General features: G+C 38.6%; 2 protein-coding genes across 4 annotated transcripts; one reads left to right on the forward strand and one right to left on the reverse strand.

Annotated features, from left to right (window-relative positions):
* The first annotated feature begins 1,932 nt into the window (after positions 1-1,932).
* Positions 1,933-15,499, forward strand: nacad (NAC alpha domain containing). 2 transcript variants are annotated; one of them, XM_052618401.1, is made up of 9 exons: positions 1,933-2,260; positions 7,595-12,406; positions 12,502-12,762; positions 12,852-12,940; positions 13,845-13,916; positions 14,021-14,167; positions 14,330-14,461; positions 14,718-14,840; positions 15,221-15,499. In XM_052618401.1, exons 1-9 carry the CDS (start codon positions 2,176-2,178, stop codon positions 15,233-15,235), a joined length of 5,736 nt encoding a protein of 1,911 aa, XP_052474361.1. In that variant the 5' UTR covers positions 1,933-2,175; the 3' UTR covers positions 15,236-15,499. The 2 variants fall into 2 exon arrangements, with proteins under 2 accessions (XP_052474361.1, XP_052474360.1); XM_052618400.1 differs by having other exon boundaries at positions 1,934-2,260; positions 12,499-12,762.
* A 243-nt stretch (positions 15,500-15,742) lies between these two features.
* On the reverse strand, positions 15,743-19,841 carry glipr2l (GLI pathogenesis-related 2, like). 2 transcript variants are annotated; one of them, XM_052618467.1, is made up of 6 exons: positions 19,559-19,841; positions 18,854-18,869; positions 18,608-18,716; positions 18,376-18,479; positions 17,820-17,897; positions 15,743-16,494 (listed from the first exon to the last, which is right to left on the reverse strand). In XM_052618467.1, the coding sequence occupies exons 2-6, from the start codon at positions 18,861-18,863 to the stop codon at positions 16,334-16,336; spliced, it is 462 nt and encodes a 153-aa protein (XP_052474427.1). In that variant the 5' UTR covers positions 18,864-18,869; positions 19,559-19,841; the 3' UTR covers positions 15,743-16,333. The 2 variants fall into 2 exon arrangements, with proteins under 2 accessions (XP_052474427.1, XP_052474426.1); XM_052618466.1 differs by lacking the exon at positions 18,854-18,869 and having other exon boundaries at positions 19,559-19,839.
* Between the last annotated feature and the right edge of the window lie 6,903 nt (positions 19,842-26,744).

Below are 26,744 nucleotides of genomic sequence, written 5' to 3' on the forward strand. Positions count from 1 at the left end.
CTCCATTACGAGCCCAAGAAATCCTAATGGTTCAAATTACATTTAATTGGTACTCTCTTTAGTAGCTGATTACAATTCTTACAAAATAATCATATGATAAATGTTGAACTATGTTAAAATAACCAATAATGTCTGTTTTAGTTAGCTTATGTACTAGCACAGCATACAGATACCAGATGAGCCTGATACCTTTGCAGTTACCCTATATGTATAATTTATTTTGGTTATTAAATGAACAATGTTATGATCTTAAATTATTCACATTTGAATATTATTACTAATTAACACTTCATCAACTGAAAGAAATGACATACAGTGGGGATCGAAAGTTTGGGCACCCCTTGCAGAATCTGTGAAAATATGAGTAATAAAAAAAAAATAAGAGAGATCATACCTGATGATCCTCGACTGTCTTTCTGTTTTGTGATGGTTGTGCATGAGTCCCTTGTTAAAGTTAAACTGAGCAGCGTTCTTCAGAAAAATCTTTAAGGTCCTGCTGATTCTTCAGTTTTCCAGCATCTTTGCATATTTGAACCCTTTCCAGCAGTGACTGTATGATTTTGAGATACATCTTTTCAGACTGAGGACATTTGAGGGACTCAAACACAACTATTTAAAAAGATTCAAACATTCACTAATGCTCCAGAAGGAAACAAGATGCATTAAGAGCTGGGGGATGAAAACCTTTGAACACTATGAAGATGGCCAAATTTTTCTTATTTTGTTGAAATATAATTGTTTTCCATTTAGTTCTGCCCTTCGTAAGCAACAGAAGATACTTGTATGTTTCCCGGTACACAAATTAAGTACAATTTACATTGATCTTCAAATTCCACAAGTTTTCACCCCCAGCTCTTAATGCATCTTGTTTCCTTCTGGAGCATCAGTGAACGTTTGAATCTTTTTAAATAGTTGTGTTTGAGTCCCTCAAATGTCCTCAGTCTGAAAAGATGTATCTCAAAATCATAAAGTCACTGCTGGAAAGGGTTCAAATATGCAAAGATGCTGGAAAACTGAAGAATCTGCAGGACCTTAAAGATTTTTCTGAAGAACGCTGCTCAGTTTAACTGTTCAGAACAAACAAGGGACTCATGCACAACCATCACGAAACAGAAAGACAGTCGAGGATCATCAGGTGACAGAACAAAGTATTAAGAACCAAGGGTTCCCAAACTTTTGAGTGTTGTTATTTTAATAATTTCAGAAATTTTTTTGTCTTGTGGACTAAATGTTAATATCTTTTACGTACAATATCTTACTCAGGACAGTACTAAATAAAAAATAACATGCATTTAGTATGATCTCTCTTATTTTTTGAAAATTACTCATATTTTCACAGATTCTGCAAGGGGTGCCCAAACTTTCGATCCCCACTGTAAAATATGTTTTATTATTTACAAAATAATAAGATGTTGCATACATATTTCTATGCACTAGGTATTAACTGATATCTGATTGAGACCCATTCGAGGGAGGACATGAATTGTTCCAAATCACCAACTTTTACAGGTCTCCCAATCTGTATTGATGGTTTTAGAGGGGTTTTAGACACTAAACCAGCTGAACACCAGCTAAGCCAGGCTGGGAGACCATCTTAAACTAGTTAAAACCAACAAGCTAGGCTGGTTTAAACATTATTTTTCAGCATGGCTATTAGATTTTATTTTATAAAAAAAAAAAAAAAAAAAAATCAGTGCACATCACCTCTGTCTTTTTGACTGCTGTGTTTTGTTTTACTATCCCCCAGCCTCCAAGAGATAGAAAAATCTGCTGACATCATTGTCCAAGACCCACTTGCTGAAAAGAGAGCAGGAGGGAAGGAGGGAGAGCAGCAGCGAGCGAGAGAGAGGGAGGGGGGAGCAAGGTTATGAAGCAGCACAGCAGTGAGGAGGGGAGGGGTAAAGAGAGAAACGGAGAGTCCAGATGGGGTGGGCTCTCTCGTAATCAGAGAGAATACTGCAGCTCAAGCTCAGATTTCCCATGCTGTTACCGGCGTGGCTCTGCAGCCTCTCTCTCTCTCTCTTTCTTACATGCATGCTGACATCAATGCACAAACAGTGAACACGGATCTGTATCTTTGCGCTGAGGAGGCAACATCCTATACTCATTTTCTCTGTTCTCAGTTCACTGGCTCCTGTTTTTTAAGCAGTGCGTCAGAGGCTGTGCCACACAGATATGCCTGGAGAGACAGCAGATCGGAGCGGCCCCACAGAGGGCCTTTTGGACTCTGGAGACCCACAATCAGAGCTGCCAGGACCAGGTAAGCAAACACACATCTCACAGCATGCTATATGAGGGACCGAGGAGGACAAACGTGGAAGTACACAAAGGATGCTCGGTTGAAAGCATGTGTCTAATTAATATAATTATTTGCTAGGACATTGAGACTGAAATCAGGAACATGTAGAGCCGCACCCAGAAACATCATCCAGAGTCCTAAAAGAGCACTTTGAGTGCTAAGTGGATGTACTACACACACACATACACACACTCCTCCTTCCTGCCTGCAATTACAAGAGCATGACACAGCATCACTCTCAGGACCCCAAGTTACAGCATCAGTTGGAATCAAGGCTGTTTAGGACAAGTGCATAGGTGTCCATAACATGCCTGCATGAAATGACACGGATCTGATTTAAGATGTTACTTTAGGATAAGATATAGATGCTGTTTGTCTATTTATTTAGGGAATGACACCCATATGTTATGTACAAAAAATAATAACATTTGTTGAGGGAATGACACCCATATGTTATGTTCAAAAGATAATAAATCAAATTGTCACGAATGACTGAGTGTATATGTATATTTGAACTACATTTAACTGAGCCTGATTAGTAGTTTTAAACACAACAAAATTTTGTTACTCCATCTTGTGCTAATCGTACGTGGTTAAATGTGGCACATGGTTTGTAATGGAGTTAATTGTCTTGATGCAGTGAATCCTTATCAAACTGCTGGGATGTTTGGGACTTTTAGTGTGCACTTGTACATGCTTATCACTTTTAACATTGAATAATTAGCGAAGAAAGCACAATCTGCAAAAAGGCATGGAATTTTCCAGTAAGCATACAGTCGTGTGTGTGTGTGTGTGTTTGAACAAGCGGAAAGATTGCCCTAAAAAAGAGAACCCCCATGTGTGACAGTTTGTCGGTACTATCTTTAGATAACTGAACTAATAAGAAGAAAGGAGTCTTGGGACTAAGTGCTCGTAAAATTTGAAGTCTTCTCGGTGAACTCTGCCTCTAAATCCGTTGTGTGTTGAATTGGGCATCACGAAACACAATGGCACAATAATATTTGTGTTCAGTAATGATAAGGGTGTGGTATTGAATAGCAGTGTGGAATATGATGGCATTTTTTGCATGCCCACCTGGCGAAGATGCAGTTTTGTGTATAACTTCTGTTGTCGGCATTGAAATATACTTGATATTACTTTTGTGTCCAGAAAAGAATAGATGCATCAGCTATAATACAATCCACACCCTTTTGTTACAAAAACAAGGCCTTTACATTTCCAATTGAGGTTTTTATTCACATTGCATTGTTATGAACTGCTATTGAATATTTAAAGGCACTGTGAAAGAAAGATCCATTCGTTAATTGAATAATATCTTGGCACAGTATGGCAGCTAGATAAGCTGGGTGGATGTAGGGTTTGCTTGGCCTGCTTCTGTTAAGTCCCTCTCAATTACATCACACACACACACATACCAAAAGATCAGATAGGTCGGACATTAGATGATTAGACAATTGGGGTTAATTTGTCTTTGCTGAAGGCTGCTCTGTACAGCATGTGTACTAACAAGGCCAATTCCATACATGACCCACTGTGACTTTATCAGAATAAAAGCTATGAAACATGAAAGATTTTAGCTATGAAAGTATTATCAAAGCTTTATTTGTTGACACGTATCATATTGCAGCTGACATAAGAGACCTACCATTAGGGACCCAACCATGTTTCATAGATTCACTTGCCTTTAAGAACAAAACATTGTTCGGTCAGGCACTGCTTCAGAAAGTCTCATTAGCATTTGTTTTAAACTTAAACAATGCATGTCTTTCTTCACCGCAATAACTGTTATGTCAATGAACAAAATTCGATGTTTGCATTCTATTGAAAGCAATGGAAAAGGGAAGATTTTGTAAATGCATCATATAATCCTCAGGACTTGCTGTATTACACAAGTATAAAAGTGTTTGGGCATGGCATTTGAAACTGCATTCGGAATGCTAAAGATGTCTACTCACTTCCATTTTTCCAGTTCATGTTTAACGATAAATCATAGTTTTTAGATTTTGGATCCAAAGAGGTGAACACTAGTACCAACTGCTCATCCAAACAATAGAGGTCGATCAAGAAAGAGGTCAGACACGCATAAACAAACATTACTCCATCTGTTGTTCCATGTCTGTTGTCTTGGAGTAGGAAAAAGTGTGCAAAACTTGCACACATGTACAAACAAAAAATACACTTCTGCCTTTCCCTGAAGTGATTTCGTTCTGCAAATTATGTTTTTGAGGCAACAAAGACCCCTCTTATTTATGAAGACTCCCACACACCCAGTGATCGCTTTGCATACAGCTCAAAAACAGTGCTGCCTTGTGCAGAAAACAGAAGGAGTGACGTTATCTTTTTGAATCTTGACGAAGCAGAACAATTAGCCTATAGTCTCACAGAAACACATACACACAAACATAGTAAGTATGCACACACACTCACAATTTAGCTCCAATGCATTGAGTCATGTGTACACACAATGATGTACACTATTAAGGCATGATAAGATGGATCTGCCCTCTGGTGACGTTTTTAGGACACAAAAGGAGAGAGAAGTGGGAGGGAATAAGATTATGATAAAGAGAAGGAAATTTAGAGAGAGAGAAAGGATCGAAGACTGATACACACTGGCTCGAACTGAAGGGGGGATTGAGGGGGGAAGGCATCCCCCAGTTTAAAAAAAATGACAGAGCATCCCCTCAGTAAAACCACCATCCCCCCTTACCATTCCCTTTGGATTAATAATGTGTATTATGTAAAACTTATCATGCAAATGAAATGTTAAAATGATCAACTTAAGATAATTCACGCATAACTCTGTTCTGTTACAAGCTGCGCATAAGTGGAAGCAAGTTTTTGTCATATTTCGCGCAAAATTGTTCAAGAGCAACTTTTGAATTTCTTTAAAAAGAATACAACAGAAAGGGTAGGAATTTTACTTCATTCGAATTTAAAAACATTTCCAGACATAATATTATAGTGTGGTATGTATAACTGTGAGGGATTAAGAGACTATAGCAGAGACAATTTATAAGGGACATGCCACTTCCTCAATCCTCCATATATAAGGAAAACCCGTAACGGCAAAGATGGCGGTTGTATGCACATGTCCCACCCCTCCCGCTGGAAAGTCAATTATCTGCTTTTAACAGTCAAGCCGGGAAACATTTAAGCCTATCTTCTGGTTCCACTGATGCATACGCACAGGTTTTGCCACAGTGGAGATGATTTGGCTACAGCGAGTTGTGGTGTGTGCAAGATCAGATGGAATCCACATAGAAGAGGGTGATAACAACACGAAGGCACCGGACTACCAGTTAAAGCATTTTATATCGACCACAAATACCTTACATTCTAAGTAAGAGACACCGTCATTCTGGATAGAGACGTAGGCTAAATGAAGTTGGTGTCGTGAACCCTTGCGCATGTGTGGTAAAAGTATAACCTGTGGGGAAAAAGGCTTTTTAAACCATATTTTGGGGCAAAGTCATCAAAAACTTTCAGCGATTTTTATCATGTTTCTGCTGTTTCTATACATCGCCAAGATGGCGGCCAAGTGGCACGACTTGCCTAAAAGGACTTTGACTATAGGAAAGCTGACATTATCGAGTCATCGACCTTGCAAAAACCAAACAAAAACATGCCTTGAGAGTACAAAAGCATTCACTGAGCGATGAAACCTAGAATACAGGTAAAATAACCGTGTATTTCGCTTCTTGAATGAATCAGTTTTTGATCGAAATTGAACGATTCAATAAATCATTATCAAAACAAGGGCTTGCTTCCACCTGCTGTGGTTTTATTGTCATCGTTTTTTATCTATGACAGTCCTAACCTAGCCAAGGTTTATGAACAATTTCCTATAAATTAGCTAATCTTTCTGTCAGAGCTCTCAGCAACACTTCAGTAGTGTATTTTAAAAAAAAACAAATTTTTCAAAACCATTATCTATGCAGTGTTACTGTATATGTAGAATATGTTGTTAAGCAAAGAAGCTGAGGATACAACAACATGTCAATGGCAATGCAGCAGTGTGAATTAGAGTCAACGAGAATAGATTGTGATGATAATCCACACTGAGTCTATTGGAAGGTTATTGTGATGCTGAGAGAATTAAGGAGATTGAAGTGAGGAGGAGGAAATAATCTAATAACGACTCCATTTTGCAACAGACCTGTCAGATAATCAGTGCAATGGGTGAAGAGCTGACGGGAACTACTCTGTGCTAATCATATTAGAAAAATGTAACACATTTAAATTCACTGAATGTCATGTGAATGTCATGCTTCTGTATACTGTAATGAGGTACATGACTGTAACTGGCTGTATCTCTGTTGATTATTGCAGCTATAACAGTTGACAGGTGCTCTTCAACAATAAAATGTTAGGTATTAAAAAAAAAAAGATAATTTAGTTGTCTGAGTACACATACTCATGTATACACTAACTATTTTGTTTTTTAAAATTTTCACATAGATACATTGTGTGTGCATGCATTGGTATTAGAAATCATAGAGATTTTTGCTGACACTACTGCTTATTTTGCTTTCTTTAAAATCCGTATGTTACTCTAGTTTGCCATGCAGGCAATAAAGAATCCTTGTTTCACAAAGACGTCCAATTACTCAATGAACATTAAAATGCTCTCCACAGTGTTGACCATTCAGGCATCATCACACCCCCTCCAAAAACCCTCACTCCTCCTGAATACAAGTACAATAGTTCAGTCATGATATTTTTTAAGTATGAACAGGGCTTGTGGACAAGTTTATATAGAAACACTCGTACCATATGGCCATGGTATCAGAACTTGCATAAATATGTTCTGGCATGTAATGTTATCCCATCCTATATTATACTACTTTTGGATAGTGCTGCTAGTTGTCATATCTTATAAAATTGAAATTCATTTGTTCTGCTGGATTTATTGCATACAGGTCAGTTTAAGACACTTTATATAACTGCAGTTCAGAATAGATGACCTTTTGCAGTACTGTATTGAATATTTCATACAGTGACATTTCAGTGGCACTACTATTTATGTTTGGGGCAACATAGATTGATAAAAAGAGATCAGCTGGCTGATTCAATTTGAAGTCATTTTATTAGGCATTTCATAATGCTTTTTCATAAAGCATTATTATAATGTATTATACTGTCAGGGTGTTTTTGAGTGCTGTAGAACACAGTATAAATATGTTCTTTGGCTAAGAAATTTTCATGCAGAAATGTGTCTCCTGAATAACAAATCTGTGCAGATTTTCATGTATAGAACAAAATGTAATAATAATTTTTCCTTTAATCTTTTAGATCTGTCTGGTCAAACATCCAGCTCTTCCGCCTCAACTCCAACAGACAGTGCCTCCAGTCCTTCTCCCAGCAGCCCCCCAAAAGTCTCCCCACAATGTACTCCTTTTGGACCCCGCCTGGTAATGGCCAAACCAACCACATATCCTCGCCCACAGCCTGAAGGTGCAAGTTTTGAATTAGAAGGGTATTCTGGAAATATCGGCCGACCAGCAGGGCGGTTTGGTAGAGGAGCCTGCAGACGAGGTCCTGTGAAAATGGAACGGATCAAAGTCCTAACTGGATCAGAAATAGAAAGTGACTTTCAAGAGCCAGAGACCATGGACTCAAGGGTGGTAATGGGGCAAGAGGCTCTTCTGAGAAACATGGACACACAAAGTGGAGTGCTGATAGGAAATCAGATAGGTCAAGAAACACCTAGTTCAGGACACCAGCCACCAGAACCTTCCATGAAATGTCACATTGGGCTAGATGAAAATGTGAAGCTAGATACTGGTCAGGTGAGTTCTACTGCAGATCAGGCTAAGACTTCAGTTCCAGAACAGGAGAAAAGCATAAGTCAGGTACTTGAATGTCAAGTCCTAGAGTCCAAAGTGAGAGATGCTGAATTGACAGAAAGCAGGACTCTTTTCTCAGACAATGAGGGAGAGCCACTGTCTTTATCTCAGGGTGAAGTGCCTTCCTTGTCATTTTCCGAGCCTCCCTATGTTGTTGACCCACAACGCATTGGTGTCCTTCCAGGACTGGATCCGGATCGCTACTATACAGCCCCTTCCACCCCCATTAAGATGGCTTACTGCTCACATCGCAAGCAACAGTGGCGCCCAGGGAGCCCAAGCCAAAGTCCAGGATCTCCAACTGATGAGTCTGATCTGTGCTCCCCTCCTACCTCTCCCTCTGGTTCCTACATGACTGCTGAGGGAGGCAGCTGGACTTCATACACCTCCAGCACCTCCCACTCCTGCTCTCCAAACTTAACAGCTGAGGCAGAGTTGCAAGAAGCTCCTGCTTGCTATGTGGAGTCCCTCTCAGAGATCGGCGATGAGTTTGGAGATGATCGAACTGGTAACGAGAGGGATGCTTGTCTGGGTAAACCTGATATGCCGGAGTTGCTGCAAGATGTTGCCTGTGAAGTGGATATACTAACAAGGGACACCTGTAGTCCACACTGGGTTATAGAACATGTTTCCACACCAGAGAACAGCAGCAATAGGAGAAAAACAAACTGCCAGGAGGACACAGGGGTGTCCGAGGGCTCTCTGAGGCCTAGAGATTTCCAGAAAACACCTGATGCAACTCAAACTTTTAATGATTCACATCAAAGTCTTGAAATAGATTTCAATGCCTGTTTCTCAGAGCCATCTGTGAGCCTGGATCACCCTATAATACCAGATGATTATACATCTACTGCACTGCATACAGGGAGCAAAACCCCTGTCACCCACTCTCCAGAGACTGTAGACATAGAAAGTAATAGCGGTAGTTTATATCTTGGTGCCTCTGCTCCTCTGTTCCATGGCTATTCTGGAGAGGATGGGCTTGGGAGTGATGCAATGTTTCCTGCTTCTATGTTGCCTTTCCACGGAAGCTTGATAATCCAGGCAGATTCAATGGATATAACCCTGTTCCCCACGGATGATGAGCAAGGAAATGATGTGGATGCATATGCTGCTGGAGAAGAGGAAGCCGATGTAGATGAGTATGATGATGAGGACGGTGAAGATGAGTGTGATGTTGAAGTTGTGGCTAATGATGAGGCACAGCAACAAGAGACACCTTTGAGGTTTGGAAGGGAAGTGGAGGACCCAAATGAAGATGACACCTCTGCATCTTTCCTAAATTCCCTTTCAGAGAATTCAATAAATGAGGGTGTAGATGAGTCCTTTGCTTTTCAGGATGACACTGAGGGCTCAATTGATTCCACGTCTTATAACGGGGATGAAGACGACCATTTGTACGCCACAGAGAAGCATGCAGAACTCTCCCAACAGTTCCCTGGGCCGGATGAACCTGTACAGTCAGTAAGCCATGCAAAACCTGAATCGTCTGGCAGTGAGAGTGAAATGGAAATATCCTCTGGTTCATCTGAACTTCCACATGTAGAACTTCAAGAGAATCTAGCAGACTGCAGTGGTCATGGTGGAAGTGTAATCACACAGCAAATTTCAGAAACATCGTTGCTGAAGGGTGAGCTTTCAAAAGAATTGACTGCACAGATCAAAGCAATGGACGAGGAAGGAAAACAGAGTACAGGTCCCTCAACAGTCATGGTAACATCAGAGAAAGTACAGCAGATCGCCACAGATGATCCAACATTACCTGTTGATCAAGACAAAGTGGAACAAAATTCTAGTAAAACTGATTCCTGTGTGGCAGGTGCTACAGCTGCTACAGATGCTGACATGTGCTACAAGACTAACATAGATGATAGCCAGGAACTGGATAAGAAAAATGGAAATAGTATGGAGTCAGCAGAAGTCATCATTGCATCATCATTGCAGTCAACAGAAACCGCAACCAATGACCTAAATAAGGGAGTCCCCCAACTAACATACCTGGATGACTGCAGTCCCACAAACATTCCAGTTTGTGCCTATCCTGAACTGTGTGATGTGTCAGATAATTTAAAATCAACTGATGTCTTACCATTTGAACGTTCCATGAATCAAGACAATCTGACAGAGAATCAACCTGGCAATGATGATGTAAACCATACCTCTCAAAATATGTCCTGCTCCACATACAGCAGGCTTGTCATTTCGCCAAAGAAAGAGAACTCTGAGAGCTATATGACAGAAGAGGAACTTTACTCTGAGAGTTGGACACCAAGGGACCCCTTGTCTTTAGGTGAATGCTGTGACTTTGAGGCTGAAAATCTGCTCATGTGTGAGATAGCCAGATCAGTGCAGAGTAAAGGTTTACCTGTCTCTCATAACATTGCGTCTGGAGAAGACATCGTGGGTGATGAGGAGGACAACAACAGATATTGTGAACTCCAAGAGAAAATGACAGACATTGATGTTGGTGAGGCTGAGTCAAACATTGCCAGCTGGAGATCGATTCAAGATCTTTCAGAGGCAGGAGGGGGAGAGGATGATGCAAATAACCTTCAAAATCCAGAGAGCAATCCACTCATAGATTGCAGTTCAGATAAGTGTCCAGTGCCATTGTGGAATGATCCAGAAAAAACTTCCACACCCTTAATCCTGAGTGCTCCATCAGAACTTACATTGAATATGCTTTCAGATGATGCCAAAGATGTGAAAGATCAAACTGCAAATACAGACTTCAACATTCCAGAGGATTTATCTTCAGACACATTAAGAAAGGAAAGTGTTGAAATAACGTCTGAACGGCCTCAGGATCTGGAATCTAGTCAAGAACCTGATAATGTCACATTAACAACAACCATTTCCCCAGAACATGCAGATCTTTGCGGATCTTCTTCAAAAACAGTCATTTCTAACCAATCAGATAATCTTGGCCTAGTTTCAAATCAGGGTTATTCAAATTCTCAACAAATAACCCAAACAAACACTGTATCAGTCTTGGAAAACAAGCTCACATTCAACTTGCAAGGAGGCTCGTTTGGTACCTTCACATTCAGAAAGAAACCAACAGATATAAAGATTGCTGACCCCTCAGAAGCAACAATTCCCCAACAGATGTCTGTCTCACATAAAAAGACATCAACCCCCTGTGATGTGGCTTCAAATGAGGTTGTGGGGGAGAAAGTAATTCAGTTAAGAGCACACATCAAAAATGAAACATTAACAGATGAAGCTAAAACCACTGATAGACAACTTCTTGAACAAGAGACTACAACTGATGCTCAGGATCAGGAAACAGATAAATCTGACTCACATGAGAAGGGAAAAGAGGGACTGAAAACATGTCACATGTCAAAGAGAGAGGGACAATGTTTTACAGAGAACGTTTCTTTTCTGGATCAGAACAAAAATCTTGATGGTGTTTCACATAAATCAGGTCTTTCCCAAGATGACAGTGATGAGGCAACACCAAACACAGCACAGATTGCTAATTCTGGTCATGCCACAAAACCAAAGTTAATTGATGCCCTTAAAACCAACACTTCAGATTTAGTATCAATTGAAAATGTAAAGATCCAGTGCCAAGGAAAGGAAATGGAGACAACAGGTAATCAAGCTCCACACTTTGAAATATTTTCAATGAGAGAGGAATTTTGTGAAACTCCACAGAAAGATGATGTCTCTATAACAGAGAGCACTGAACTTAACCAAACACCAGAACAATCAATGTTTCACTGCCCTGACACAAGCTGTATTGAGCCTAAAGAGTCTGTTCATACAGAGCCAGTTGTTGTAACTCAGACAACAGACCTTACAAGGCCAGATGGGCAAAAAGAACTTTCAGACAGTTCTTTGAGCAGAGGAAGTTTGACAGAAAGCACAAGAGACATCAATGACAATCACGTAGGGGGCAGTTCATTCCTCAGGGAGGACAGCTCAGACCAACGCAGGGTCTCTCCAACATGTTCATCCACTGTTGTCCAGGAGAAGGATCTCTCTACCCCCATTCAGGAGTCACAGCCCATCCATGACATCTCCCAAACATCTGCTGCCTTCTCACATATTCAGCCAGCTCCTGACAGCAAACCCAGCCAACCTGATTATCAAAGTCCTCTTAAGACTCCTGAAATAAGCAGTATGGAATCAGAAGCAAGGGAAAAAGTGGAACAAACACCAACTTTGGTTCCTACTCAAGACACATATGATCATGCAAGAGAGAGAACAGTCATGACAGCAAAACCATGCAGACATGAGAACCCTCCAGGTAAGCTGTTGTTGTTTCTTTAGTTGATTAGTTTGTTTCATCCTAGAAATCATTAGTATTTAACTATATACATGTTTTGTGTTTTTCTTTAGTAGTATGCAAAGGAGTCAAGGGCCAACAAACAGAACAGTCCCAGACCACAACATCCACTGGACAAACTGACAGTACCCATGTCCAAAGAACACTGAATCAGTCAGATGAAAAAGAGATGCTCCCCTGCATAAGTCCACGACCAGAATCCTTGGTAAAAACTCAGCAAAAGCAAGCTGAGCGACTGAGTATAGAGCGAGACATGTGCCCAATTATCTACAGATCAAAAGGCCCCGAGGATGTGGATCTCCCCTTCAAAAACAATAGTATGTTCATCATAGCATCCGCATCTTTCTCAAGTACATCTTTTATGGCCTTTATAGCAAAGCAAAACATTTTTTTTTCTTTCTTTTAGTAGGCTCAGGTAATGAAACAGACAGTGATGGTTCAATACCTGAGCTAGAGGAACCCAATGGGACATTGCTGAGGCCCTCAAATCCACAGGTGGGCTGTAGATTCATTAGCAATCTTCATAAACTGCATTACAGATGTAACTCAGAACAAAAATAATTATTGGCTGAACTAAGTTAATAAGGACAACTCTCTGAAGCATGGTCATGGAAATGACATTGCTAATGCATTTGGTCTTAGCGGAATAGATCTGCTACACTGCTGCTGTTGGTTATTGCTGTATTTGTAGATTATTGCCACTGCTGCTTCAAGCAAGCAGAGGAACTTGCTACTTCCAATATATATGATGATATTTTGCTGTATTTAAGACATGCTGCTGCTGCACCAATAGCATATAAAATATCCCGTAGCAGATCTATACAGATGGACCTGGGGAAGGTGGAGTGTTTCAGAGGAACTCTGAAAGTACGCTGCATTGCTCAAGAGAATGCTAATCAGACATTTAAATGTAAAGCAGCAAGCTCATTGGCTGTGTATGCAACATGAACCAATCAGCTTTTTACAAGTCGTTTAATGCTAACAATATCATCAGTTAATGTTTAAAGGACTCATCAGCCTGCGCCATATAGTTTCATGGCAGAACTTGGTATTTCAATTAAATTGTGATTTCTACTCAAACTGTGTGTGTAACAGAAAAGTACCTGAATTGAGTAAAACTCAACATTACATGTCAAACTATCCCAGTTGAGTATCTTACAATTAACTACTAGTTAGTATAGCAGTACTGCATGTTAGCATACTAATATTACTTTGTAATAAGTCATAAAATATATCAAATATAAAATATTTTGCAGCGTGGAACATAAGTGAAAGACAACAGCAAAGATATACTAGCATGCATCATTCAAAAATTGTTGAATCTAGTTGCGTCTACTGTATAAACACTGTTAGGTCCTACAATGCTTTCTTCATATATCATATCTTCTTTTTTTAATAGTTATCACACTCTCCTGCTGATGAGTCAGTAAGCAGAGCCAAACAGAGTCGAAGTGAGAAAAAAGCACGTAAGGTGGGACTGCACATCCAGTTTCATGCATTTTTAAAGCTCACTATATTGTAAACAAATTCCCTGACCTACTCTCTTTTCCTTCATGTGGTTGTTATCATTACAAGGCAATGTCAAAGCTCGGGCTGAAACAGATCCACGGAGTGACACGCATCACCATTCGGAAGTCCAAGAATATTCTCTTTGTTATTACACGTCCAGATGTGTTCAAAAGCCCTGCTTCAGATATTTACATAGTCTTTGGAGAGGCCAAGGTTGGTATTTTACCATAATTTTGTTTTTTTCTTATTCCAAGGGTATATCTTGGATGTAGTGGCACAGATTTCCAATTGCAAAATTAATATTTAAATATTTATATCTTGATCTGTGTTCATCTTCATCCGTGCGTTCTGTCTGTCTCTTCTTCTCTTTGTAAGATTGAAGACCTGTCACAGCAGGTGCACAAGGCAGCGGCAGAGAAATTTAAGGTTCCTCTTGACCCCTCACCTCTCCCATCAGACATCACACCAAGCCTGACCATAAAAGAAGAGAGCGAGGAAGAAGAGGAGGTATAATCTTTCATTTACTCTCCATTAAAAGGATAGTACAAAAAAACAAACAATAAAACAGAACATTCTTGCATTATTTACTTATTAGCTATATATTAGCTTAATGTCATTCCAAACCTTTATAACATTCTTTTTCCTTTGGAAAAAATTATGTCATTAAACACCATTTTTGGAATGGCCTTTTCCTTAATAATGTGCGTGCATGAATGAAGCAGCTGAATTGATATAAACCATTTTCTCTTTTGCTGTTTGTAAGCTGGATGAGGGCGGGCTGGAGCAGAGAGATATTGAGTTGGTGATGGCACAGGCCAATGTTTCTCGAGCTAAAGCCGTTCGTGCACTGCGCCACAACAAGAATGACATCGTCAATGCCATTATGGTGAGTGATTGCTTTTATATTAGCCATTCAGCATTTGTACATCCAGTGTAATGCTTTATTTTACACTAGATTCCCTCCAATTCAATATATTCCCATAAAACTGCACTATAATTGATTCCCTCTTAGGAATATTTTGTTTGTTTTGGACCTCCCATAACCAAACAAACTAACCCCACCCCTAGTTTTGACATTTTTAACTGTGAACACATAATTTAGCTCATCAGTTTTCTTGTATCAGTGATTACTGTTTTCTAAAGTGTTACTATATATTTGTGAGAGCATTTTGAGTCATCTGGTATATGCAAATGCAGCAATAATTCAAAAACATGAGCAAACCTTTTACTTGCTATTGATATTTCATTATTTGTGTCTATTCTCAGGAGCTGACCATGTAAAAGAGGAAAATACTTCTTCCCCGCCCCTTGCGTGTTTTCTCCCCCAAGTAATGCTGCTATATTGCACCGCCCAAACTCCTGCTGAAATAAATCTGTTACAACCAGAGCTGTTCGTTTCCCGACATTATCTACGAATCATATAAATGCACCTTACAAACAAAAATGTATCATTCTACATTTTGAACAAACTTTGAATATTGCCTTAATGGCTCAGATGGTAGATAAAAGTATTGTAGAAATAAAAGCTTATATCCTCAAAGCTGATGGTTTGAATCTGACCTGAAGTTGTTTTTTTAGAACATTCCCCTGGGGTATGTGTGCATTTATCTGATCTTGAATGCAGGAAGAGTGCACATGGCACAAACATTGCACTTATATTGGTTACAGAAGCATGTTTTAAAGTTGTTATTGTTTGAGCAAATTATATGTATTGTACACAATTGTGCAACTACAAATCAGAGATATTATTTTCACTAAATTTTTTATGCAAACATGACATCAGATAGATTATTTGAACACTGTCAATTTTAATCAACATCAATATAAAAAAAAACCACAAAGATGACCAAAGTAATAATGCTGAATTATCAATCTATGATATAGAGGGATGAACATTAACAAAAAAAATTTCTGCAACATCTCATGCACTTAAATGTCCTGTGGAGTCACATACTTCTTTTCGCATTCAGCATTAAACGTGCATCCCAAAGAGACATTAGATTTCCGTGCAGTGGACGTACGTGAAAATATCGTCTGCTTCATTCATGAAAAAAAAAAACATTTTTAATACTGTTATGCTGACATCACCCATGCACAAACAGGCACACAACCTTTTCACTATGAAACTTTAGTTTTATGCAAAAGTTAGCTATATAACTAGGATTAGCTTCAACATTTTAGTTTAAAGTAAGCTTCTTTACATTCAAGTTAATAAAAGCCTGAAAATGTAAAGATAGAAGCTCTTTATTCAAGTAAGATCTGTGTATTAAAGCCAACCATCGCTGCATTTTGTCCTTCAGTCAAAAGTCTCTCCAATTTCAGCTGTTTCCCATTCTCTTTCAGCCCCTCCACCTTTTATCGTGTCCAGATACATTTGATTCAGCTTTTAGGGGGCAGGACATTGGCCTGAAAGTGGCCCTGATTGGTAATGTTGCCGGCAGGGAAATAACGTGCCACTACGAACGTAGAACCATCTGAGGCCACAGCTTTACCAACACCAAGTTTCTTTGAGCTTTTCCACACCATTGCAGTGAAGTGACCTAGAACAAAACAAAGATTACATTAATCGGTGTGTATTGTAGCGAGGAATGGAATGACCATGTGATTATCACAAAATATTTATGCATGTTTGCCTCACATAAACCATGTGATGCTTGTGTTAGTGCTCAGTTAAGGGACTCGAGTACATTTCATGCATTTGGCAGATCCATCCAAAGCTAATTGCTGGTGATTTCAGTACGTTATGTTTACTCTGGGAATCAAACCCACAGTTTTGATGTTGACAACACCAACTGCTTAAAGGGATTCCCATTCTTAAATTCCCAACCACATATTTACAGGTTTAGAGTCAGTATAGACATTATCCACCATCTATAAAGTCACTTCAGAAGATTTTTAACCAACTGTAGAATTGTGATTCTTTCAAATGTGTTGTGCCCTCTTGAGGTGGTGGGTAGTATTACTCATTTCCTGCTGGCTGAAACTAATAACAGGTGAGGTGAATAAAAGCTGAAGGGGTGAGATAACAGCTGTGAGACATCACCCTGTAAGAGACTTCTCATAGCTGAATTTCATGGGGAATTTCCTGTGCCTGGGAGGGCCTTGGAAAGCTTTGTTCCAATATGATGAGTCATGTTTTACAAATGTAAAAAAAAAATAGTGAAGAATATTGTATTACACTGTCTGGGCCAAACTTATCTGCTGTATGGCTTGTATTATATTTGGTTATGAAACGAGTAATGAATATAAAAAAGGGTGCTCGATTCTGTTAATGGAAAACAACATGCCTGCAAAGTTTAGCAAAATTATTTAGAATGACACAAGAGGACACAATGTCACTCACCGGTGTTTCTGTTTTAAGTAAATAAATGATCAATAATATATCAGTAAATATTAAACTGATGGAAAAGTTGTGACCGACTTTAATACTGTGACATTTCTGAGTAAAACTCAGTAATATTGAGAAAAAAAATAGAGGGTGGGGCTTGATTTTAGTGCACATCTTCAGCTCACAGAAGACTGACGTGGAGGGTAGTGTATTTAAGGATGTTCTGCTCAAGCTGTCAAGCTGACATCATCACACAAGGAACCTTTCAGATTTTTATGAACGATTATAAAGGCAAACAAATTTTGTTTTGACTTTATTTTTTTTATTCCTGTGTCCTGAGCCAAGAGGTCAATAAATGGTGTTTACAATCTTTCTCTGCTAAAAAGAACTTCTTAAACAAGGTATTCTGGTCTTAGTTGGTCTTGTTTTTTAATCTAGCATTAATGCTCTGGTTCAAATCTGTTTGATAAGAGCTGGAGGTAAACTTTGCAGGTTAGTAAAGATCTCAAGGAGCACCACTGCTGTAAATACTCTTACCAGTTCCAGAGGAGAATCCTGGCTGGTTGAAGTTGTACTGGTTCACTTCATTATACCAGCGATCAGACACATCTTTACCTGTTGGCACATGCGCACAAACATACACAGATTCTCATGTGAAGTGTTCAAGTTCAAGTTCAAATAATCCTAAATCCTTTATTTTGTAGAATGTTTGTTTGAACGTTTTTGAAATCTGGTTTAATTTTAGAATTATAGTAAATCCAACTGGAGATTCCAAGGTACAACTTGAAGCTTTATATGACCCACTATACATTCAGTGACATTTTACAAATCACCCCAGACTGGCCAAACATTCCAATCCACTTAGTAATCAGCTTTAGACTGAATATGGAACTAGTCAGTTCATAATGATTCCCAGCTGTTGCAAACAGGAAGAGGACGGCAGGCTGCCCTCACATCCATATAAACAGGGTTGCCAACTCTCGACACTCACGCTTTCAGTATCAATCTCACGCTGAAGTCCAAGTGATTTGGCAACCCTGATATAAAATATGTTTCAGATGGACATTTTGAAACAGAAGAAGAGGATTCATACCTGTTTGATCATACGATGCCCATGCTAAATTTTCTCCACAGTTTCCTCTACTAGACTCAACACTGTGCTTCAGAATCCTGGTGCTAGCAAGGCTCTCAGCATATCTACAAGACATATGAGTTCAGCTTAATTAAAGAGCATTAAACTGTAGTATAGATGAGAGCTTTGTCAAGGAAGACATGAACAGCAAAGAGCAGATATGCTTTCAAGCATATGAAAGAACTGATCTCACCGTGCTGCTTCACGGCTCAGTTTACTGCTGAGTTTTAAAGGTGGGGCTTGATGTTTTCTCCTGTACTCATTATGAGCCTTCATTACCTCCTCAGAAAAAAGCCTGGAGGCTGCAAAGTCAACAGGGAATCAATAGCAAGAGATTAGAAAGCTCTGCATTTTTTTATTCCTTGCTGAAATCAAAAAACATACAGCCTATATGTATCACTTAATGCTAACACTAGTTTGAAAACAAAGATGTCCATACCAGGGCCCATGTTGTCCTTTCAGTTGGCCCGCCCAAGAATAGGGATAAAAAAAAAAACAAGCCATTGAAGCACATCTTAATTTCAAGCAATTTTTGTTTTGTGTTGCCTTGAAATGTAGAGAATATAACTGAATCTTATTATTTTTTTAAATAATAATTTAACAGTGTAGTTTTTGTACAGTAACAAAACATTTATACAGGCCTCGATCACATTTGGTCCTTTGTTTTAGAATAAAATGTTGAATGGTTTTTAGTACATTTTTGATAAGACACCTTCAAAATGCATTTCTGCTAAAAAGAAAAAGTTAATAAATAATAATAATTATATTTAACAATAATTAATATATATTTTATTACTTTTGAAATAGAAAATATTTTTGATTAAGCAGACTGAACATTCAAAAACTGTGCTCTATTTGCACAACTGTTAGACTGGACAGATGTTGCCAAACAGTTGTGCTTGCCACTCTTGCTGTGGCATAAATCCAACTACATGATGCTATCACTCCAACAAAGAAAGGATTGAGTAACAATCCCCAGCACACACATACAGCGTGATAAAGCTGGCATATACTCAACCTGTGCTGACAAAACTTCATTCAACAGCAGAGGATGGCAGTGACAGAGACTGAAGCAAAGATATATTTTGACAACATCACAAATGCTAAAGCGAGACAGGGATTTGGAAGTGAATTTTGCACTCACCTGACTTCCCCATGGTATGAAGTCTCTTCTAAGTGAAGCAGTTCCCTCACTGTCACAGTTCCTGGCAGCTGTTACAATGCTTCAGTCTTCTCTCTTACGTTTTATCTAGTTTAACCAAGTAGCATCTAGCTTTTCATCCTCTGGAAGCCACACACTGAAACATCTTACAAGCAAGCTTCAGTTCCCTACAAATGTATGTTCTCTTCTTTCTCTTTCCTCTTCACCACACCTCTTTCCCTTTCTTTCTCACACTGTACAGGGGCAAATGAGATTCTCCAGTCCGGACTGGGATGATGACATCATCTGCATGAGCCAAGTGGCCTTATATGGAGTTGGCATTGCTGTTTTCAGCATGAAGACTTGAGCTGAAACCAAACACTTGAAAGAAACTAAACACACACTGACAGAATGAATGTGCTTACAAGCTTATAAATTATACATATTTTTTTTTTTTTCTAATGACAATAACTTTCTATTGAGAGTGTCCCACTGACATCGATGCAGTTGCTCAAGGCATTTCTGTTATTAGGGCTCAAGCCCAAAGGGCGAGAGGCCTATTGTTTTCCTTAGGATTATTTTTTATTATTAGGGCCCGAGCACCGATGGTGTGAGGACCCTCTTGGAATTGCTCCGTTTATTATTATTATTATTATTATTATTATTATTATTATTATTATTATTAGGGCCCGAGCACCGATGGTGTGAGGACCCTCTTGGAATTGCTCCGTTTATTATTATTAGGGCCCGAGCACCGATGGTGTGAGGACCCTCTTGGAATTGCTCCGTTTATTATTATTATTAGGGCCCGAGCACCGATGGTGTGAGGACCCTCTTGGAATTGCTCCGTTTATTATTATTATTATTAGGGCCCGAGCACCGATGGTGTGAGGACCCTCTTGGAATTGCTCCGTTTATTATTAGGGCCCGAGCACCGATGGTGTGAGGACCCTCTTGGAATTGCTCCGTTTATTATTATTATTATTATTATTAGGGCCCGAGCACCGATGGTGTGAGGACCCTCTTGTATCTGCTTTGTTTTTTATTAGGGCCCGAGCACCGAGGTGCGAGGACCCTCTTGTATCTGCTTTGTTTTTAGGGCCCGAGCACCGAGGTGCGAGGACCCTCTTGTATCTGCTTTGTTTTTTATTAGGGCCCGAGCACCGAGGTGCGAGGACCCTCTTGTATCTGCTTTGTTTTTTATTAGGGCTCAAGCCCGAAGGGGCGAAGAGCCCTATTGTTCTTCTAAGGATTATTCTTCTTATTATTATTTTTTTTATTTTTTATTAAACCTTCCGGGGGTTTTTGGGGGCCTTAACATGCTCAAAAACTCTTGAAAATTGGCACACACATTGGAATCTGCGGCCATCAGGACGCTGCAGAGCCTGGGACCCGGGCGTGGCACAGGGGCTCTACAGCGCCCCCTGGAACACAGTCAGAAATCTTGAACCATAGCTCACACACACTAGCATGTATTTATATGAAACTCGGTACACTTATAGATCTCATTGAGCCGAACAACTTTCACACTTTATGTTATAGGCTCCGCCCAACAGGAAGTCAGCTATTCAGGGCTGTTTAAAAAAAGCATGCTCTGGAATTTGAAATACTCCTCTGAGGTTTTCAACCCATTCGCCACGAAACTCTGTAAACGTGATCTCAAGACATTGGGGATGAAAAATTGCGAGGGGATTTTTGATATCTCGAACGGTTTGCCCGTGGCGAGGCTTGGAAATTATGGCTAGAAATGAGAAACAGGAAATGTCTAATAACATCCACATACATTTCCTGAATTTGATCAAACTTCATTGGTTTGTTCGTTGTATGATACCGATCGCATATATGTGACTATTAAGAGTCAACATTATAGCGCCACCAACTGGCAGCAGGAAGTGAGTCATTTTCCAAATGCTTTGAATTCAGCATCTTATTTTTACTCTATTTACTTAAAACTTCATCAGAATAATGACAAAACATGGCCGATGTAAATCTGTTGTGGGGATATTGATATCTGATATAGTGTTGCCATGGCAACGTGTCAAACTTGAATGTTCTGTTATGGTGAGTTTGAGGCAGACAACAAGCTCAGATTTACATGAAACTCAAAAGACATATCAGTATTACTGATAGCTAGACAATGGCAAAAGCTTTTAAAAGGGCGTGAAGGAGGCACTCTATAGCGCCACCTTTTGTCAAAAGTGGGTGGGTTGGTTTTAGCTACAGACACCAAACTTGGTATATAAATTGTTCTTTTCAAGACGGACAACTTTCTAATTCACAGTCATCAGCTACGACCAACAGGAAGTCGGCTATTTTGATTTGAATATTTAAATTGAGCTCTGATTTAATGCATACTCCTCACAGGAAATGTTCACTATACTCACCAAACTTTATCTACATGTTGAAAAAACATTGAGGAACTTAAATTGCGAACGGATTTTGGTTAGCTTGAACGGTTTTGTCGTGGTGATTTTTTTGAAATGACAGTAAAAAGGGAATCATTAATTGTCTTGTATTTTTAAATTGCAGCTTCCAAACACTTAAAAAAAAATTCATACAGAGATCAAATCATTCTGAGGACATATGCATAGTTTCATGACTTTACAACACTGTATGATTAAAAGAAAATTAAAAAACTGTCAGACATCTCAACTCACTCTGTCCCTCTGTTTGAGGAATGTATGTGTGCTGACTGAGTGTGTGTGTGTGTGTGTCTGTGAGTGGGGGATGGGCATGAGCTGAGTGGCAGACACAATGAGAGAGAGAGAGAGAGAGAGAAAGAGAGAGAGAGAAACTTAATCATCTCTTTAATCACCAGAAAAAAAAAGTATTTTAAATTGTTATTTTTTGTTGCTTTTGCTAACATTGCTGTTTTCATTACAGCTTAAGAAATCTCTTAGGCCTTATCCTTTTCTGACAGTTTCAGGAATTAAAAACAAAATTCTAAAAATACTTATTTGTGCTGCAAATAATAATTTCAATCTCATTTGATACTGACCTATTCCATCCTGTGACATGACATTTATCTTAATTTACATAATCTCATGGATGTAACAGTAAAACTGTTCAGCTCACAGATGAAGACTAAGCTGTAATGCAAGCAGAACTTTCACAAATGCTTATAAGTCATTAAAGGATTTTATAACACTGTAAAATAATGTCTAATTTGTTAACATTAGTAAATGCATTGGTAACACTTTATAATAACTGCACTCATTAGTAAATAGTCAGTTCATGCTTTATAAAATCTTGTCCCAACTTAAATAGTCATTAATAAGCAGCTTATAAATACAGCTATTAATAGCTCGATCTTGGTTTATAAGCACATTTATTAAAAAGGAGAGTAAAGGGTCAGTTATCTTCCTATGAAAAATAAAAAAATGAAAATAAACAAACAACAACACTGATTGATACAGAACTCAGAAATTTTATTGTGGATTTATGATCAAATCAGCCTGAAAATGAATCATACTCCTCCAAGAAGACACAAGTAGTTCACACCAAACTTTTTCAACATGATGCCAATATACTGAAGATGTTAAATTGCAAATGGGTTTAGGATACCTTAAATGGTGTGGCCATACCGATTTATTAAAGTAACATAAAAAAATACAATAGTTATTTTACTATATCTTTAACATTCTTCATTCCAACTCTTCATAATTTTTTATATACGTAGAAGTCATCATTTGAAAGAAGCACAGTAAGTTTCATAGCTTTATCATTTTCAAGAGCCAGCTTAAAATTAAAACTATCATAACATATAAATCAAGCTTGCAATTCTTAGTACCAATAATGGCCACCAGATGGCGCTATATGATTACTTTTAAATAATTATTGTAGAAACAAGTATGATTTAAATCATTTATAGAAATCTTTCAAAGAAAAATAATATGTATTTTACTGATAAAATGACCCTCACTTAATTAGAATAATATGCTGAAGTATTGTGAAATACTGTGTATTAAGAATAATTCTTTATAGGCTTTATGGACAGATAAGCTTGGAGTGACTCTTGAAGGATCAGCATCACATCCTCTTTTACCACTGTTTAAAGAATTTATCTTACAGAACAGGTGCGAATTAATTTTGGATAGCTTGAATGGTTTTGTCATGGTGATTTTTTGAAATAACAGTAAAAAAGGAACCAGTAAATGTCTTTTATTTTTTTAAGTGCAGCTTCTAAACACTTCAACAAAATGTACACATAGAAGACAAGTCATGCTGAGGAAATATGCATCGTTTGATGACTATACAACACTATATGGATGATAGAAAATTAAAAAACTACCATACATCTGATGTCACTGTCCCTCTGGGTAATGTGTGTGTGTGTGTGTGTGTGTATGTTTGTGTGTTAAGTGTGTGTGTGTTAAGTGTGTGTGCTGAGTTTGTGTGAATGTGTGGGAGAGGGGATGGGCTTGGTGTCAGAGAGAAAGAGAGAGAGAGAGAAAGAGAGAGGGAGGGAGACCAGCAGAAAAAAAAGCAATTTGGTGTTGTTGTTGTTTTTTCATCATTACAGCTTAAGAAATATCTTAGGCCTCAACATCAACTGTTGCTAGCCTACTCCCAAAATTAATAGTCATTAGTAAGCATTTTATAAATACAGCTATAATTAAATTGTTCATGGTTTATATGCACATTTATTTTGAGGAGATTAAAGGCTGTAATTTTCCTAAAAAAAAATAAAAATAAAAAAAATAAACAAACACAGAACTCAGAAACATTTATTTCAAGATGCAATAAAAGAAAACTGTACACTATATATATATATATATATATATATATATATATATATATATATATATATATATATATATATATATATATATATATATATATATACAATTGCATAAGTTAATATTTAATTTTTTTTATCAAGTGTACAGCTAATAATAATAATAATAATAATAATAATAATAATAATAATAATGCATTTTATTTAAGGCGCCTTTCAAACCACTCAAGGTCACCGTACAACAAGTAACAACAGTAACAATATTAAAACAAAAAATAACAGCAAAAAACAATGTCAATAAAAAACCACAATAATATTAGAATAGCACAACATATTGTGGAATACTATATTAAGACTTTATATATAGGCTTTATGAACAGATAGGTTTTGAGAGATCCTTGAAGTACTAGCATCACCTCCTCTTGTACGACGGTTTGAGGAATATATCTTCCAGATAGTACCGCCGCTCCCTATATGCAGAATACGCAGTCTTCATAGGGCACCAACTCCCAGAGGGGGCACCATCCCAGTAGCTCAAAAAAAATAAAACATGCGCCATTCTCCCATCCGCGCTCGCGACCGCTCGGACATTTGCGGATGAATGTTCGTAATTGATGGATGGACATCTATGCCCGGGTAAAAGACATCAGCAATCCGGCACAGAGAAAAGAAAAATAAAGTAAAAAACAAAACAAAAACAGGCATAAAGTTGGCTTGACATTGGACATTCGAGAGTCTCAAATTTAGGGAAAAGTCTAGTCTAGACGGGTCGGATTAACCCTTTAACTGCCATATCCCTTAAAATTTGATTGCCAGAGGGTTACTGTAAATGCTTATGCCCGCTGGGCACAGTTTTCCCGATGCCACCGGGGTGGTGTTGCACTGACGGCTTGAGCCCGCCATCGCTGCTTGCAGCTATATTTATTATTATTCTTCTTCTTCTTCTTCTCCCGAATGAATCGCATTTTTGAGGGCTTTAACATGCTCAAAAAGTCATGAAACTTTGCACACGCGTCAAACCTGGTGAAAATTTTCGTCTGATATAGGATTCAGAAGAGGGTGTGGCAAAATGGCTCGACAGCGCCACCTATACCAAGAAAATCAACAGCCTTCCAGCTATGTTTCACGTACATGCACGGAAATTGGCACACATATGTAACACACCAATAGCTACAAAAAAGACTCTTGGAGCGAAATTCTAAACCCAACAGGAAGTCGGTTATTTTTAATATTATGAGCATATTTTGTGTAATTTTGGTCATTTCCATGTGTTGTATTTTAACGAACTCCTCCTAGAGAGTTCTTCAAATCAACACCAAATTTGGTATGCCTAATCTAAAGGCCTTTGCGATGTTAAATTGCGAAGATCTTGAGTTTTCGTTGAAGGGCGTGTCCGTGGCAGCCTGGCGAATTTCGATGATTCGCCATGAAAAATGAAGTTGCTATAACTCACACATACAATGTCCAATCTGCCCCAAACTTCACATGTTTGATGAGACTCCGAACCTGAACAGATTGACATGCCCATATTCAGTTATAGTCATAGCGCCACCTATTGGCAACAGGAAGTTACATATTTTACGCTGCGACGAACTACTCCTAGAAATTTTATGACATCAATGTCTTTTTTGTGGTCAGTCTAATCTAAAGGCCTGTGCGATGTTCAGTTGTGAAGATCTTGAGTTTTCGTTAAAAGGCTTGTTCATGGCGCCGCGACGAAGTTCGATGTCTCGCCATGGGAATAAAAGATGTTATAACTCAGGCATAAAATGTCCGATGTTCCCCAAACTTCACATGTGTGATAAGAGTCCTGGCTTGAACAGATCTGCAGGCCAATATTCCACCGGGTGTGGCAGAATGGCTCTATAGCGCCACCTATACACTTTCAACGGAGTGCGCCTCGAGCTATGTTTCACGTACATGTACAAAAATTGGTACACACATGTAACACTCCAATACCTACAAAAAAGTCTCTTGGTACGAAATCCGGATCCCAACAGGAAGTCGGTTATTTTGAATTTTCCCTGCAAAATTGGTGCTGTTTTTGCCATTTTCAGGGGTTGTACTTTAACGAACTCCTCCTAGAGATTTATTCAGATCAACACCAAACTTGGTCAGTGTAATCTAAAGCCATTTGCGATGTTAAATTGCGAAGGACTTGAGGTTTCGTTAAAGGGCGTGTCCATGGCGGCCTGACAAATTTCGATGTTTCGCCATAAAAAGGAAGTTGCTGTAACTCAGACATACAATGTCCAATCTGCCCCAAACTACACATGTTGGATAAGACTCTTGACCTGAACAAATCTACATGCCAATATTCAGTTATAGTCATAGCGCCACCTATTGGCAACAGGAAGTGACATATTTTACACTGCGACAAACTATTTCCAGAAATGTTATGACATCAATGTCTTTTTTGTGGTCAGTCTAATCTAAAGACCTGTGTGATGT

Source organism: Carassius gibelio, chromosome A16, assembly GCF_023724105.1.
Source record: "Carassius gibelio isolate Cgi1373 ecotype wild population from Czech Republic chromosome A16, carGib1.2-hapl.c, whole genome shotgun sequence".
NCBI classification, from domain to species: domain Eukaryota; kingdom Metazoa; phylum Chordata; class Actinopteri; order Cypriniformes; family Cyprinidae; genus Carassius; species Carassius gibelio.